This window comes from Carcharodon carcharias, chromosome 17 (assembly GCF_017639515.1).
Source record: "Carcharodon carcharias isolate sCarCar2 chromosome 17, sCarCar2.pri, whole genome shotgun sequence".
NCBI classification, from domain to species: Eukaryota; Metazoa; Chordata; class Chondrichthyes; order Lamniformes; family Lamnidae; genus Carcharodon; species Carcharodon carcharias.
In genome coordinates this window covers 108,546,152-108,563,137 of record NC_054483.1, presented here as the reverse complement: position 1 = coordinate 108,563,137, position 16,986 = coordinate 108,546,152, and the positions used below count along the sequence as shown (strand labels likewise).

Genomic DNA, 16,986 nt, shown 5'->3' with positions numbered 1-16,986 from the left:
CTTAGAAGCTACTCAGAGTAAAACAAGCCAATCAGCCCAACCAGTCTATCTCTGCAACAAAAATAGAAAAAGCTCGAAAAACTCAACTTAGTCTATCTCTGTGTCCACCCTCCACTCAACCAAGTAGTTCTAATCACATTTACTGACCCTGTATCCATATCACTTCAACCCCTTTGCCTTCACCAGCTATCTAATCCCATTTTAGCTGGGAAGCTGGTGGTGTAGCAGTAATGTCACTGGGTTAGTAATTCAGCAGGCCCAGCATAATGCCCTAGGGGCAGTGGGTTCAAATCCCACCACTGTCGCTGCACAGAATTTAAATTCTGTTAATAAATGTGGAATTGATAGCTAGTCTCAGTAATGGTGACCATGAAACTGCAATCAATTGTCATAAAAACCCCTCTGGTTCACTAACATTGTCCTCACCTGCCTGTGTCCCAAGACCCACGGCAATGTGGGTGACTCCAGGCTGCCCTCTGAAATAGCCTAGCAAGCCACTCAGTTGGGGGTGGGCAACCAAATTATGGCTTTGTCAGCGATGCCCACATCTTATAAAAGAATATAATTTTTTTTTTAAATCATAGACACGGTGTCTGGCCCAAACTCTTATTCTGAAAGGGAATTTTGCACCTCACAATTCTCTCTGTGTAGAGAGGTTCCTCTTGTGGGGAGACCACAGAACATGGAGACCGGGGTGCGGGGAGACCGGGGTGCGGGGAGACCGGGGTGCGGGGAGACCGGGGTGCGGGGAGACCGGGGTGAGGGGAGACCGGGGTGAGGGGAGACCGGGGTGAGGGGAGACCGGGGTGCGGGGAGACCGGGGTGCGGGGAGACCGGGGTGCGGGGAGACCGGGGTGCGGGGAGACCGGGGTGCGGGGAGACCGGGGTGCGGGGAGACCGGGGTGCGGGGAGACTACAGTGAGGGGAGACTACAGTGAGGGGAGACTACAGTGAGGGGAGACTACAGTGAGGGGAGACTACAGTGAGGGGAGACTACAGTGAGGGGAGACTACAGTGAGGGGAGACTACAGTGAGGGGAGACTACAGTGAGGGGAGACCGGGGTGAGGGGAGACCGGGGTGAGGGGAGACTACAGTGAGGGGAGACTACAGTGAGGGGAGACCGGGGTGCGGGGAGACTACAGTGAGGGGAGGCCGGGGTGCGGGGAGACCGGGGTGCGGGGAGACCGGGGTGCGGGGAGACCGGGGTGCGGGGAGACCGGGGTGCGGGGAGACCGGGGTGCGGGGAGACCGGGGTGCGGGGAGACCGGGGTGCGGGGAGACCGGGGTGCGGGGAGACCGGGGTGCGGGGAGACCGGGGTGCGGGGAGACCGGGGTGCAGGGGAGACTACAGTGAGGGGAGACTACAGTGAGGGGAGACTACAGTGAGGGGAGACCAGGGTGAGGGGAGACTACAGTGAGGGGAGACCGGGGTGCGGGGAGACCGGGGTGAGGGGAGACCGGGGTGAGGGGAGACCGGGGTGCGGGGAGACCTGACTCTAGAAAAGGGAGGTAAGAAGTTCAGTGACCTTGGCTCCGTTATTTATGTGGAGGGTGTAGGGGAGACTGAAGAATAGGCAGGACCTCACTAGAGAGAGATGGTCAGGACTTGTAGGGGTTAGGGATTGGGATGGGAGAATTGGATGGATGAGGGGGTGGTGATCTCAGCAGGTGGGAAGAGACAGACCATGAGGGCTGGAGGGAGAGTGAGTTGGTGATCTGAAGTGGTAAACCAGAAGTTTATTTGAGGCAAAAACAAAAACAGAATTACCTGGAAAACCTCAGCAGGTCTGGCAGCATCGGCGGAGAAGAAAAGAGTTGACGTTTCGAGTCCTCATGACCCTTCGACAGAACTTGAGTTCGAGTCCAAGAAAGACTCGAAACGTCAACTCTTTTCTTCTCCGCCGATGCTGCCAGACCTGCTGAGTTTTTCCAGGTAATTCTGTTTTTGTTTTTGTTTTGGATTTCCAGCATCCGCAGTTTTTTTGTTTTTATCTGAGTTTATTTGAGGGGCTGGGTTGAAGAAGGGGGCAGCTCCTGCACCTTATTGCAGAGGCAGGTTAACTTCGAAGCCAACATTTTCCCAAAATACAGGCCCAGGTGGTTCCATTCCAGCCAATACATAAACTTAACCACATAAATGAACCTTTTCTTGCCATACATCATGAGGGACAATGAGATTTCCAGGAAGAAATTAGAAAAAGTCCTAACTAATTAAAATTGCAGTGAACAAAATCTGATTGCTTTTGACTTCTGAGATACGTGGGAATGTTGGGGAGTTAGTGTGGTCATATTAGAACTTCCCACAAATTGCATTGCTTAAGAACATTACTTCCTGTTCATCAAATCAATGTCAAACCAGTTTCCTTTTCTGTTGTCCAACTGATCTCTTGCTCCCATCTTCAGATTGTGCTGGAATCAAGACTCATCATAATATCTTCTACTCAAACTCTTTACCGCAACGTTAAAACCCCAAAACAATCCACTTGATTGGCACCCCATCCACCACCTTAAACATTCACTCCCTCCACCACCGATGCACAGTAGCAGCAGTGTCTACCCTTTACAAGGTGCACTGCAGCAACTCACCAAGGCTCCTTCGACAGCACTTTACAAATCTATGACCTCTACCATCTAGAAGGACAAGGGCAGCAGATACATGGGAACACCACCACCTGAAAGTTCTGCCCCAAGTCACTCACCATCCTGACTTGGAAATATATCGTCCGTTCCTTCACTGTCACTGGGTCAAAATCCAGGAACTCCCTCCCTAACAGCACTGTGGGTGTACCTACACCACATGGACTGCAGCGGTTCAAGAAGGCAGCTCACTACCACCTTCTCAAGGGCAACTAGGGATGGGCAATAAATGCTGGCCTAGCCAGTGAAGCCCACATCCCAGGGACGAATTTAAAAAATACTGTGGAACTCCTCTCCTCCATATGTCTTTCCTTTCTCCTACAACCTGACCCCGCACACATTCCAGATAAATCTGTTGACGTTTAATGCTTTAAAATTATTTTTGACACCAACCAATTTTAGACAGTGTATACCCCCGGCAATTTACTGGTCAAATTATCCAGCATGTGAGAGGATCTGTCACCAGGTCAGTCCCTGACACACCCAACATCCAATCAGCACCATTGACAAAATAACCACTTATTTGTGCTTGAAGGGGAAGTTTACTTCTCTGAGTTGCAATGTATCTTTAAATGTTATATATAAAGGCTGCTAACTATCTCTAGACTAACCACAGCCCTTCATCCCTCCCATTTTTTCCCATGTTTTTGTGCTTTAAAAGGCTTGAACTGAATGACTCCGCTGTCAGCTGATTGTAAAGGTTCTTTGCGAAATGTGGTATAAGGAAATGGTTTGTGCACTTGGAGGTGGTGTGCTGAGGTTAGAGTGGATGTCTATTGTTGAAGCAGAAAAGAAAGAGTTTACGGACTTGGCTTTATGTCTGGTGGAACACATGGGCCTGAATCTTTAGGTCAGCGGGCGGGCGAGAGCGGCAAGGTCTGGGAGTAGCCAGCAAACGACCCGACTAACAACCAGCTAGCGTGAAAGGCGCGCTGAAACGCTCAGTGCTGCCGGGGCGGTGAGGGGTGGGGGGGGGCGGTGCAGGGGCGCGGGCGCTGACGGAAAGATCCCTGAAGGCGGAGAGCTGCCTCAGGGAGCTGAAGACCCGAAAAGCATTGAATCCAGTTTCTAAAGTCAGGAATAAAATGCCCAAGCGTCACAATCAGTCACCTGAACATATACCGGATGAAAACGCTGTCCACGGATTTTTCCTTTCTCTTTCATTTAATAACGGAAACCTCACCCTGCCCGTGGTTGAGGTTTCGTGAAAAAATGCAAAGTCCGCCTGGCCGATTCGCCTGCCCGCCAAACACAGGGTAGGAAGCGCCTCGCAGAATCGGAGACCATTAATGACCTTAACTGACCTCTTGATTGTCGGTGGGGGCGCCCGCTGAGCGAGGTAAAGATTTTGCCCCATGGCATCTTGCTGGAGGCACAAAAAACCAGTCGGTGAACCCTTCAGAGGGTCAGTAATATGCTGCTCAGTGCCCATAGCACTGATGGGCATTAGTGGGTAAGTGTTATTCGCATCATTGGGTGTTGAAAATTGTAAAATGCTCCACCTGCCCAGCATGCTCTGGCCCTCGGAGCCATCCCACTTACCGAGCAACGGTCTCTTTCTGTCCCTGGCTTTCGTATAATTTATGGGTTCACTCCTGATCGCGGCTGAACCTAAGCACCTCTTTGGGATGGTATTGAAGGATTGAGGTATTGTAATATTCCTCTTTGCTGGCTTTCTCTTTTCAACAACCCTTTGTTTCTCAATTTCACCACCTTTGCCCACCTTTGGAAACCAAGCTTTGGGGGTCGCTGTGTCTTGAAACCCTTTGAGTTTCCAAAAAGGAAAGGCAGTGCTTCAGAGCAGCCAGCGGCAACCCTTTAATAGCTGCTACTTCCCAATACTGCAGCCCGCCTAACTGCTGTGGTGTTCCCAGTACACCATATGCTAAACATGAGGAACACCACAAAAAAATGTAAATGAGCTGATCAAGTAACATGGAGCAAGGTTTACAGGGTTTATGTGTTCTGTCCGACAGTGTGAAAGCTGAAAACAGATATGTAGAGATAAAGAAACGTGGCTGTAGATAGAGATGGTCCTAGTTCCTAATGGAAACCTGCAGTTGAAGCCTGTTTGTCCATTTGCAGAAACCAGATGCTTATTCTCTTTGCAGACACTATCACAGCATGGAGGTCTTCACGCACTATGACCTTTTGACCCTGAATGGCAGCAAGGTCGCAGAAGGACACAAAGCAAGCTTCTGTCTAGAAGACTCAGACTGTGAAAGAGGTAAGTCTACAGGAGGGGTAGAGATGGTGGCCGAGGCAGAGGGGGCGGGTGGAGAGAACTGATGGATGTGAAGTCTTGCTGTGCGGAGGGTCTGTCAGCACTTTATTTGTTTCCAGTGGAAGTAAGATTGAAAGGAGACCTGACCTGTCACCTCCTGATCTGTCCACACACTCCCTTGTTGTACTGAGGTAGTGACCTTCTGCTGAGCTTTGACCTTCACTGCTGAGACGTGGGTGTTGCCTGCTTAATTTGGCAAGTGGTTAGTGAGACTAGAAATTAGAAATTCCTTTTAACTGGGAGTCTCAAACAGAGTAAATGTAGTTGGTGTGTTGAATAACTTTGACAAAGGAGCTGGGGAGATACCTGATTTGGAACAAGTTGTAAAGATAGGTGTAAAAAACAGGTCACTGTTGGAACACAGTGGGGCTGATTTTCAGTTACGTAAAAGAAAAATACTGCGGATGCTGGGAACCTGAATTAAAAATGGAAAATGCTGGAAAAACTCAGCAGGTCTGGCAGCATCTGTGGAGAGAGAAATGGGGCCATCCGTCAAAACACTTGCACCAATCAGGATTGAGCGAGCAAAGCGCAAGAGGCTGATTGGTCCTAGTACAACGGATCTCCAGCATGACTCAAAATCTTCTCAACCAAGATTATAGAAAACAAAATATATATATATATATATATATATAAAAAAAGAAGATGTATCAGTGCAAAGATCACCTCCTTTGAATTATTTAGTTCTTGGAAAAATACAATATTAGAACAGCTTGAATAACAAACAAAGTGGCTGCAACTATAGCAACTGTCTACTGAGTGTTTGGGGATTATCAATTCCGATGTTCTTGAAACAGATTGAAAGTCCATATGTGTTTCGAGCCAAAGACGGGGAAGGAGGGATTGCATGAGGAAATGGGAGCCATCAGTCTGAATTTGATGCCCGTGCGTCAAAATGTCCAGAGGATCTGAGTGTGCTGCCTGTCTTGGGAGAAGTGTTTTCTGTATTGTGGAGGCAGCTTTCCTGCTGAGACTAGGAAACAGGAATGGAACAAGAGTGAAGTTCGCTGGTGCCTAACACCGACCCTCCTGCCCCCTAACCAATCCCAAAATCTAATCAGTGCAAAAATAGCACGGGGCTTCCTGGAGCCTCCTGAATGTTTTAACCTCTTTAACTGCAGCAGGTCAAAGTCACTCTAGATCATTTTGTTTTGACTTCACATATGGCAACACTGGGAAAAAAAAAAATCCGACTGACATATGATAATACATCTATGCAAACGTCAGAAGCAACCAGATGGTTCTGAGTATCAAGAAAGGCCTCAGGATATCCCCAAACGCTTTACAGTCAATGAAATCTTTAAGTATAGTCATTGTTACAATGTAGGAAACGCAGCTGCCAGTTTGCGCACAGCAAGCTCCCACAAATAGTAATGATCACAGCCAGGTAACTTATTTTTAGGAGCTTTTTGAGGTATGAACATTAGCCAGTATGGCCCTCTGGCAGTACAGCACTTCCTCAGTACTGCATAGGAGTGTCGGCCTGGCTTCCATGCTCAAGTCTCTGGAGTTGGGTTTGAACCCATAACGTTCAGACTTCGAGGTGGGAATTCTTTCCAGTTGAGCCCCAGCTGACACAAGAATTAGGGTGTGAGGAAAGAGCTGGCACAGGCACAATGGACATCCTGGTCTCCTTATGTGCGGGTAAACCTCTGTGGTTGAGTCTTCGAGGGATGCGACTGAAATTTTTGAAGTGGTTATAAAAAAACTCATATCCAGCAGAGTGATCCCCTGAGGCAAAATGCTCAGTTCTTGGAACATGGCAAATTAGGATTTTGGGAATAAGGAGGAAACAGTGTGCAGTTTCTTCTACTGAAATTGTGAAATACATCACCAAGAAAGGACACTGAAACAGTCCATATGAGCACATTTGGGACATAATTTGACACGTTTTGGAGAGAATGCAGATTGTGGGATATGGTGAGAAAATAGGTAGAATGGGACTGATCTGATGGAATGAAGTTGGTTGAACTGATGACATTTTACAGGCAATATTTCTAAGGACCCAGCTGCTCAGGAAGGGAAGTGCATAGTGTTTTTGGTTATTTGTATCTACCCTAACCTACCTTTGGTACCATTCTGACCACATAAGTTGTTTGCCAGATGGAGAGTGATTGCAGTGGGACTGGCCATCCTTTTGTAACCTTGCGTGCTTGTCCAATTCATCCCTTTCTCTCTTCACCTTCCCACTAGGCATCTACAAACGATATGCATGTGCCAACTTCGGGGATCAAGGTGTCACCGTGGGTTGCTGGGACCTCTACCGCCATGACATCGACTGTCAGTGGATAGACGTCACTGATGTTAAACCAGGAAACTACGTCTTTCAGGTATGGAAATCATGACTCTCATATTCTGTAACTGCCAGACTATTGTATCCATGTGGTAATGTTTTGTGTGTCGTTGTCTTTTGATAAGAACATGCGGACATTAAAATTTGGAGCAGGGGTAGGTCATACCTCCCTCGAGTTTACTCCACCATTCAGTAAGACCATGGCTCATCTTCTACCTCCCACTTTTTAACAACTAATTCCATTTATATGACACCTTTAACTTGTCAAATACCTAAGGACATTTCACATGGGTTTCTGGGTTGGTAGATTAGAAGGAGTGACCGAAGGCCGGGTTGAGGATGTAGAAAGGACTTTTCAAGGTGGGGAGAATGGGAAGGAAGGGCAGAGCCATTAGCATCAGAGATCCACTGGGTGAGGCACAGCTGGTGAAGAAAGCTGTACCTCCAGCGAAGGATTGGAGGAAGGAGTGAGGGCTAGGCTATAGGGGCTCCAGAGAAAAATGAGGGGTGTGGAGAAAGCTGCAAATGGAGAATTTTGGATTCAATGCATTATATCTGAACCGAGAGATGACAGCTATGAGAAAAGACTGAATAGATTGGAGGCTCTTTTCTCTAGAAGAGAGAAGGCTGAGGGGTGACTTCACAGATGCTTTTAAAACTATGAAAGGGTTTGCCACAGTTGGCATGGAGAAGATGTTCCTCCATGGAGGGAACATCCAAAACTAGGAGTCATAATTATAAGATTGACTTTCCCTCCTTACCCAGAGTAGTGAGAATGTGGAGCTCGCTACCACTTGGAGTGGTTGAGGTGAATAGAAAAGATGTGTTTAAGGGGAAGCTGGATAAACCCATTAGGTAGAAAGAAACAAAATAATAAGCAGATAGAGTGAGATGATGTCAGGTTGGGGAAGGCTCGTGTAGAGTACAAATGCTAGCATAGACCAGTTGGGCTGAATGACCTGCTTCTGTGCAGTAGTTCTGTGTAATGAAGGATTTGGGATTTGATGTATTGGGAAGTAGCCAATAGAGATAGGAATGAGAGAGAAGCAAGATTTAATCCAGGACAGGATACACATACCAGGAGAACTTTGGAGTTTACACAGGATGCAGCAGAGGTCAGTGGAGCTAACATTGAGGAATACAGTAGTGATGGAGAAAAGGGCGAAGGAAGGGGAAGATGCAGAGGATAATTTGGGGAGATGCAGATGATTGGATATTGTCTCTTGCTCTGTAATACAGTGGAATATCTCATCCTGCACTGCTGTAGCTATGCTGATCTATTGACCCCTTTCAGGCTGAATACAGATGGAGAGGATGTTGTTGATACTCTACTGTAAATGTTTCTGAAGTGTATGTACTGTCTCTCTCCCCTTCAAAGGATACACACTAACCAATCTATTGCTTCTCTCTGGAAAAATCCTAAATTTTTGCCTCTCTCCTTCGCCCAGGTCCACATCAATCCCAATGCGGAAGTGGCCGAGTCAGATTTCTCCAACAATATTGTGAAGTGCCGGTGTAGATATGATGGTTTCCGTATCTGGATGTATGGTTGCCACACAGGTATGTATCCCTACATCGGAGACTGAGCCTTAAATCGTTGCTGCCATTACTGAGTGTGTTCAACACATGGCTACCTAGATTCAGTTTAAAGCATTCTGAATTTCTCAATCCAAATTGGAATCATTAAAGACTGTTTGAAAATCCAGACTGTAAGTCAAACCTGAACGCCTTCTTCATAAAAGTAAAACATACAGAATGTACAGCACAAAACAGGCCATTCGGCCCACCAAACCTGTGCTGCTGTTTACACTCCACACGATTCTCCTTCATTTCATCCTTTCACAGGAGGGAGTTGATGTTTAAGGTGATGGATGGGGTGTCAATCAAGCGGGCTGCTTTGTCCTGGATGGTGTCAAGCTTTTTGAGTGTTGTTGGGGCTGCACTCATCCAGGCAAGTGGGGAGTATTCCATCACACTCCTGACTGAAGCTTTGTAGATGGTGGACAAGCTTTGGGGAGTCAGCAGGTGAGTTACTCATCACAGGATTCCGAGCGTCTGTCCTGCTCTTGTAGCCGTATTTATTTGGCTAGACCAGTTCAGTTTCTGGCCAATGGTAGTCCCCAGGATGTTGAGTTTGCAAGATACTGTACCTCTGGTTAGACCACACTTAGGGTACAGGCCATAATAAACGAAGAACATACAAAGAGAGGTCGATGTCCATATGCAGCAAGACCTGAACAGCATTCAGTCTGGGGCTGACAAGTGGCAAGTAACATTCGTGCTGCACAAGTGCCAGGCAATGACCATCTCTAATAAGAGGATCTAACTATTCCCCTTGACATTTAGTGGCATCACCATCACTGAATACCCCACTATCAACATCCTGGGGGCTTACCGTTAACCAGAAATTGACCTGAACCATGTCGTGCAAACATATGAACGGGACTAAGGCCATCACTTTCGGCCATGAAAAGTGCCAAGTCTACCTCAGATTACTTTGGGAGGGCAAGGTATCTCAAAACTTTGAGCAACAGGTGAAGCTAGCTGTTTCACGCTGTTACTATGCAGTAGCAACACGAGTGGTATTCACCACTAATAGGATGCTGCTGTCAAGCCAAAAAGGCATTCTGCCTATCACACAAATGAGTAGTGTGGTATATGAATTTCAGTACCAGTGTGATGCTGGGTATGTGGGCCATATGTCCCAGAGACTGGTGGATTGCATCAAACAGCAAGTCCCAGCCGCTGTTCACAATGGGCAAGATACAGACCGTACCCAACCAGCTCATGCTTGCAAAACTCAGAACAATGTTCAACGTTAGATGTGATTCCGCAATTGGACAACATTTACTAAATAACCCTCAGTGTGCTGAGTTATTCTGACAACCAATTTAAGATCGTCAGTAGGGCTCGCAGTGTGGCTCATTTGCATGTACTGGAAGCTACATGTATTAATACACAGGCCTCTGTTCTTTGCAGACAGAAAGAACATGTACACACTTTGTGCCTATTTCAGTTAAACAAAATTAGCGACAGCCATTCGCTGACTCATTCCTCATTCTTCAGGGCAATGCCTTGACCAATCAGGCTGCCTGGTTTAAATTTCAAACAATGCTTGGCAGTTAACTGTCAGTCACAATCAAAGGTGCATTTTCCACGGCTACGCCTCTACCAATCAGAGTACACATGCCAACCAATCTGCACTTTCTTCACATACAGTATAAATTTTTGCCCCTTATTTTGGTATCCTTGCAAAGTTTCCTGATGAGTGCAAGATGAAAAGCTTCAACATGTTTCCTTTTTTCAGCAATACTCAAGTTCTTTATGGCCAAATGACTATTTATAATTGCTTTGTTGATCTCTGTCGCTGTTTTTAATGATCTGTTCATAAATGTTCCTAGATTACTTTGGCATGGCTCCCCCATTAGGGTTCAGCAATAAATGCTGGCCTTGCCAGTGATGCTCACATCCCATGAAAGAATTATTTAAAAAGTTCCATTTCTTATTTTCTAAGGTGTTGGTGATCTTTCTATTTTTCCTACCAAAGTGCATCACTGCATTAATGTTCATTTGCCACTTTACTGCCCAGCCTGTAAGTTTTCTAATATCTTCACCAAATATTCCTGGTTTGGTCTTAACCAATGAATTATACCAACAGCCATTTCCTAACCACGGGTGTGTTGAGCACTGCCCTAAAACCCTTCGAGATCACTGCGCCCCCTCCAATTCTGGCATCTTGTACACCCTTGATTTTAATCGCTCCACCATTTGCAGCCACCTGGGTCCTGAGGCTTGGTGTCCCTCCCCAAAGCGCTCTACCTCTCTTCCCCCCACCCCCCACCCCCTTTAAGACACTTACAGAACCCAGGCTGACACTCTGATGCACCGTTGAGGGAGTGCTGCACTGTTGGTGGTGCCATCATTTGGATGAGACGTTAAACTGAGTACCCCTCTGCCCCCTCAGGTGGACAAAAATGACCTTGTGCGCTATTGCAATGAAGGGCAGGACAGTTCTCCCCGGGGTCTAGGATAATATTTATGCCTTGACCAACACTGCTACAAAAAAAGACGATCTCATTGTAACTTGTGGGAGCTTCCTGTGTACATATTAGCGGCCGCATTTTCTACACTACAACTGTGACTACACTGTACCTCATTGCATGTAAAGTACCATGAGCTACCCCGAGGTTGTGAAAGGAACTACATAAATGCAAGCCTTTCTTTTTATGCTTAATTTTCAGGCAGGAAGTTGGTAGCTGATAGTTAAAAACAGCTGTGTTATCTCCTAGATCAGAGCCAAACCTATTTAATATTAATCAGTATTGGTATTCAGCGATTTACTTCAATCAGAATGAGATTTACTCAGGCCAGTTACGGATATCTAATACTGCGCTGGGTTATTGCAAATGATTATCTTCAGCTTCTCTGTGAGAGCTCAGGTCACGGCATCTAGCTGTATGCTGTAATTGAAAGATGGTAGGGTCGATAATCTGGAAGGATGACATCTAATAGCCTGAAGGGCCTTCTTGTGAACATTTCAGGACTTGGCAAGCATAAGCAGCGTTGCCCTTCCTCCTGTCTATGAGCAGCAGGCACGAGTGCTGGGAACTTTCACCCTGGTGCCTAGAATTGTCACCCTCCCGACACTCGCTCCACACACTGAGGAGAAACCCAGCAGCACCTTAGGCGTCAACGGTGGCTCGGTGGGTAGCACTCTCTCCTCTGGTATGGGAAGGCTGTGGGTCCAAGTTCTGCTCCAGAGGCGCGAGCTGTGTTAGGGAGACTGATCTTTGAACTGAAAAACCCTCGAACAATTCCTGCTGCTGCCGAACCGGCCCTGGTAACTTCAGTGGATCAGGTTCCACGACACTGGAACACCAGCAACTGCCTCTGCTCAAAGCGATCTGTGATTTATGGTCAGCCTTTCCCAACCTTAGGATATCCCAAAGAACTTTACAGCCAATGAAGTATTTTTGAAATGTAGTCACTGCTGAAACATGGCAGCCAATCAGCACACAGCAAGGCAGCCAATCAGCACACAGCAAGGCAGCCAATCGGCACACAGCAAGCTCCCACATACAGCAATGTGTTAACGAGAATATAATCTGTTTGAGTGATTTTTGACTGAGGGATAAATATTGGCCAGGATACTGGGGAGACCTTTAAATAGATGCCATCTATTGGGTCCATCTGAGAGGGCAGCAGTTCTGACATTCACTTAAAAAGGCAAAAAAATGTTTTGTGTGAAGGATGCCGTCATTTTGGAATAATATTCTTACAGGACCGTAGGACAGGAGGAAGTCATGCAGCTCCTCGAGTCTGTGCTGCTGTTCAGTGAGATCACGGTCGATCTATGTATTAACCCCAAATGCCCAGCTTGGTTCCATATCCCCTAATGCCCTTAACTAACAAAAATCTCACTTCCTTCAAATTTGTTCTTTCATGGAATGTGAACGCCATTTGTTGCCAAGCCTTCATTGCGCTTTGAATTGAGTGGCTTGCTAGGCCATTTCAGAGGGCAATTAAGGGTCAGCCACACAGCCGTGAGTCTGGAGTCACATGTTGGCCAGACCGGGTAGGGACGGCAGATTTCCTTCCCTAAAGGACATTAGTGAACCAGATGGATTTTCATGACAGTCGGTGATATAGTTGTCATGGACACCATCTTGGACAAAGACTAGCTTTTTATATTCCAGATTTATTAATTGAATTTAAATTCCACCAGCTGCAGAGGTGGGATTTGAACCCATGTTCTCAGAGCTCCCAGTGCAAATCATGAACTTAAATTTAGATGTACTAAATATTGCTTTCTTACACTTCAGCAGAACTCAAAGGCACAGCCAAATTATTTTCTAAAAGCAATGCAGACACAAGCTGAAGAACTTTGGGAGAATGTTAGCCTGGAGATTGTTTACAAGTTACTTGGTTTCATGAATTTGATGTGGTTCAGACTATCCCACAGGGCCCTGGAGTTCTAGCCCAGTGACATTATCACGACGCCACCAGGTCCCTGCAGAGGTCTTGTGGCGCAGCGGGTAGTGTCCCTGCCTCTGATCCAGTAGCTCTGGGTTCAAGTCCCACTCCAGGACTTGATGGACACATTCATTATGTAGCAAAACAGATTGAATGTCAATCTGCAAATCCTTCCAACACACACCAATGACAGGTGATAAGAGTGGGAGAGATTCCTGGTCAGACATGAGATGAAAAGAAAGTTGAAGCCTCTACCATCACTATCCATAGCTCCAGACTGCAACATGCCTGTAAAAGTGCATGTTGCCACAGCAACTCAGACTTCCTGAATGAGCTAATGTGTATCAATCTCAGTTTTGCTATTTTCAGTTGACCCCTAGAGGAGAGAGTTCTCAAATTGCTACTGTCCTTTGTGTGAAGAAAAGCTTCCTGACCGTCAGCCCTAGCTGAAGTTTTATGTTATGACCATTTTGAGGGAGCCCTCTATCTTCTCATCTCATCTCATCTCATCTGTTTGCCTTTCAGGTGATGCCTTCAGCACTGCAATTGAGGACCAATTTGAACATCAGCTTGCCTTGTCCAACAACGTGTCTTAACAGGAGAGACGTCACTTTCAATACCAGGCAATACCTCGGACCTCCTGCCCTGGATATGTGCCCTCACCCCATTCAGAATTAGGCTACCATTTGGGCTATCCATGTGACTCAGTTGAGGAAAAAGTCAGCAACTGAATGGGTTTTGGGAATACAGTCTGATTGTGCACTAGGAACTTGTGGTCATGTCCCAGTTGAAATGATAAAAGTCGTTGGGGGTAATCTTGGCTTTTAGCACCAGGCAAGAAAAAAAAGGGCGCAAGGTTTTTTTTTGCCTGATGAGAAAAGTCAATAATAACCCTCTCTCTGTGTGTGGTTTATTTTTCTTCTGTTTTTAAATTTTATTCAAAGTGGATTTCATAACCTCAATACTTGCACATTGAATTATTTGAGGATATTTTTTGAAAGATCTATATAAATATATAATAAACAAAAGGGAATGTACACGGTGTTCACATTCTATCAGGCATTTTTCACTCTTTGGTGTAGCTGGTGTTATGTTACAGTATAACGGAAAAGGTCTGCTGTAACTGTTAAATATTACCTGGTTAACTTCAACAGAATTCACAAGGTAAATGGAATTAAAGCGATGGTAATACACTCCCCATTGTTTATGGAGGGTGTATTCCTGCACATGCGATTTGCCCACTATATATGATAGCCAATATGACGAGCTGGTGCTATTACAGGGAACATGCAATTGTCCCCCTGGATGTACTGAGGAGGCCAGTTAACTGCTGGCTGCATCAGGTTCCCAGAGTCCACAGTATTTTGCTAGAGGAGTAGTACGTGGTTCAGAATAACATCAACAACACAGATTTGATTCTCATTCCGGCTGAGGGCAGACTTGCCTCCTAGACCATAAGGAGCAGAAGTAGGTCATTCGGCCCATCGAGTCTGCTCCGCCATTCAATGATCTGATAACTCTCATCTCCACTTTCTTGCCTTTTTCCCATGATCCTTGATTCCCTTACTGATTGTGCCCTCTGGTCCTAGAGTCTCCCACAAAGGGAAACAACATCTCAGCATCTACCCTGTCAAGCTCCCTAAGAATCTTATATATTTCAATAAGGTCGCCTCTCATTCTTCTAAACTCCAGTGAGTACAGGCCCAACCTAATCAACCTCTCCTCATAAGAAAATCCCTCCATACCCGGGATCAACCTAGTGAACCTTCTCTGGACTGCCTCCAATGCCAGTATATCTTTCCTTCGATAAAGGGACCAAAGTTGTTCACAGTATTCTAGGTGTGGTCTAACTAGTGCCTTGTGTAGTTTTAGCAAGACTTCCCTATTTTTATATTCCATTCCCTTTGAAGTAAAGGCCAACATTCCATTCGCCTTCCCTGTTACCTGCTGTTGGCTTTTTGGGATGCATGCATGAGGACTCTCAAATCGCTCTGTGCTGTAGCTTTCTCCATGTAAATAATATTCAGCTCCTCTATTCTTCCTGCCAAAGTGCATAAACTCACATTTTCCCATATTATATTCCATCTGTCACGTTTTAGCCCACTCACTTAACCTGCCTATATCCCTCTGTAGCCTCCTCGTGTCATCCCCACCACTTGCCTTCCCACCTATTTTTGTGTCATCGTGTCCCTGAGAGTGGAAGGTGATAGCAAACCACCATTCACTAAAACTGTCAAGGAAACATTAGCAGGCAATGAGGCAAGGGCTGACTTTGAGCGGAGCACTTGTACTGTGTGTCCTGACTGCTGAGATGTTCTGGATCTACTTTGAGCTGCAGCTTTATTTAAACTGCAGACTGTACTCAGCAGAAAGTGTAATGCCACACCATTTAGAAGGGATTAGGAGAGGCTTAACTACCCAAAAGGTACCTGAGCTTTGTTGTCCTTGAATTCAGTGATTCAGTGCAGGTTAATGAGGTGCAAACTATTAAGTAATCACAATAGTTTCTGCCTCAATATACACGAGTCTTAAGGAGCTACAACTGGCAACTTGGAAACTGGCATGAATGCAAATGATAATCCTTATCATTTTTAGGTTAATAGAAGTGACTGTTTCAAACATGAGCGATTTAAATGATTGGGATTGTGATTATGGGGTTAACACAGTACTAACAAATTGTTCTCTCGTGCTATTTTAACAAGGATTTCATAATGTCCTTATTAAAACAATAGAGAACAGGATTTCATAGCTGTATGTTGGGGTAGATTTACATCTTCGCTGCTTGGGAGTTAACCAAATGAGGTGGAATACACTCCCTTTTATACAACCGCCCCCTCGCTCAATATTCATTCCACTGAAGTGGATTCTATAAAAGGCAGACAATGCATCTCACTGGGTTACTGCCCAGGCCCTGAAGGTGAAAGTGATGCTCCAGTGTTGCTGTGTAGGCTCACCCCATAAGATGCCAACCTCATCCAAATCTGTTTTTGGCTTCATTTAAGTCTTGCCCACCCACAGCATGGGAATCTGGCCGTTGGCTCCACACTGACATAGTATCGGGCAACTCTGACACTGCAGTGACTTGATGAGCAAAGGAGGAGTGGGCAAGTGAACTTGGGTCTGTAGTATTCCTGTGCAGCCAGGACGAACTCATCCCTGCTTTTCCAGGTTGCACCATACCCTGAAAATTGTACTCTGGGTCCCCAACCGCCTCCTAACCCTGAACAATCGAGGGCCCGCCCACCTACATGCTCTGCCCTCAGCTACCCAGGATGGTACCCACACTGCCCAGAGCGATTGTGTCAACAGAGCGCTACATCAACTGACCCCATTAAGAGGCCGTTGAAGAACTTGCAATTCTACAACCACCATTCACAACCTCAGGACTTCCCAAAGCATTTTACAGCCAACGCAATACTTTTGAAGCGTTGTCACCATTGTCATATAAGAGTTAATTAACAGCAGTTTGTCCAGTTGAAATTGATCCCTTTGCCTCTTGCTAGCTCGGGTTTAAAGGTGGTGAATGGGATTGCCATGAAGCCACATTTGGGACCATTACACCACAACAAGGAAGGAAGAAGGCCAGACATGTAAGAGGGAGGTGAGGCATTCCATAGTTTGAAATGGTGAGAGGAGCAGATAAAGGGAGGGAAGGAAGGAAAGGAGAGGAGGCAGAGAAGGAGGAGAGGGTCAGCGAAAGAGGGAAGGAGAGGGGGCAGAGAAGGAGGAGAGGCTCAGCGAAAGAGGGAAGGAGAGGGAAAAAAGGAAATGAGGGAAAGGGAGAGAGGGAAGGAATTC

The 16,986-nt window shown here is 46.2% G+C and overlaps 1 protein-coding gene across 2 annotated transcripts in view; it reads left to right on the top strand.

Moving 5' to 3' along the window:
• loxl4 (lysyl oxidase-like 4) overlaps positions 1–14,729 on the top strand; it is a 130,660-nt gene extending 115,931 nt beyond the window's left edge. For both annotated transcript variants that reach the window (XM_041210388.1, XM_041210389.1), the window contains 4 exons: positions 4,750–4,865; positions 7,116–7,252; positions 8,664–8,775; positions 13,714–14,729. In XM_041210388.1, coding sequence (XP_041066322.1) covers positions 4,750–4,865; positions 7,116–7,252; positions 8,664–8,775; positions 13,714–13,784 — 436 coding nt within the window. In that variant the 3' untranslated portion in view covers positions 13,785–14,729. The remainder of the gene's footprint in view (positions 1–4,749; positions 4,866–7,115; positions 7,253–8,663; positions 8,776–13,713) is intronic.
• The last annotated feature ends 2,257 nt before the right edge of the window (positions 14,730–16,986 follow it).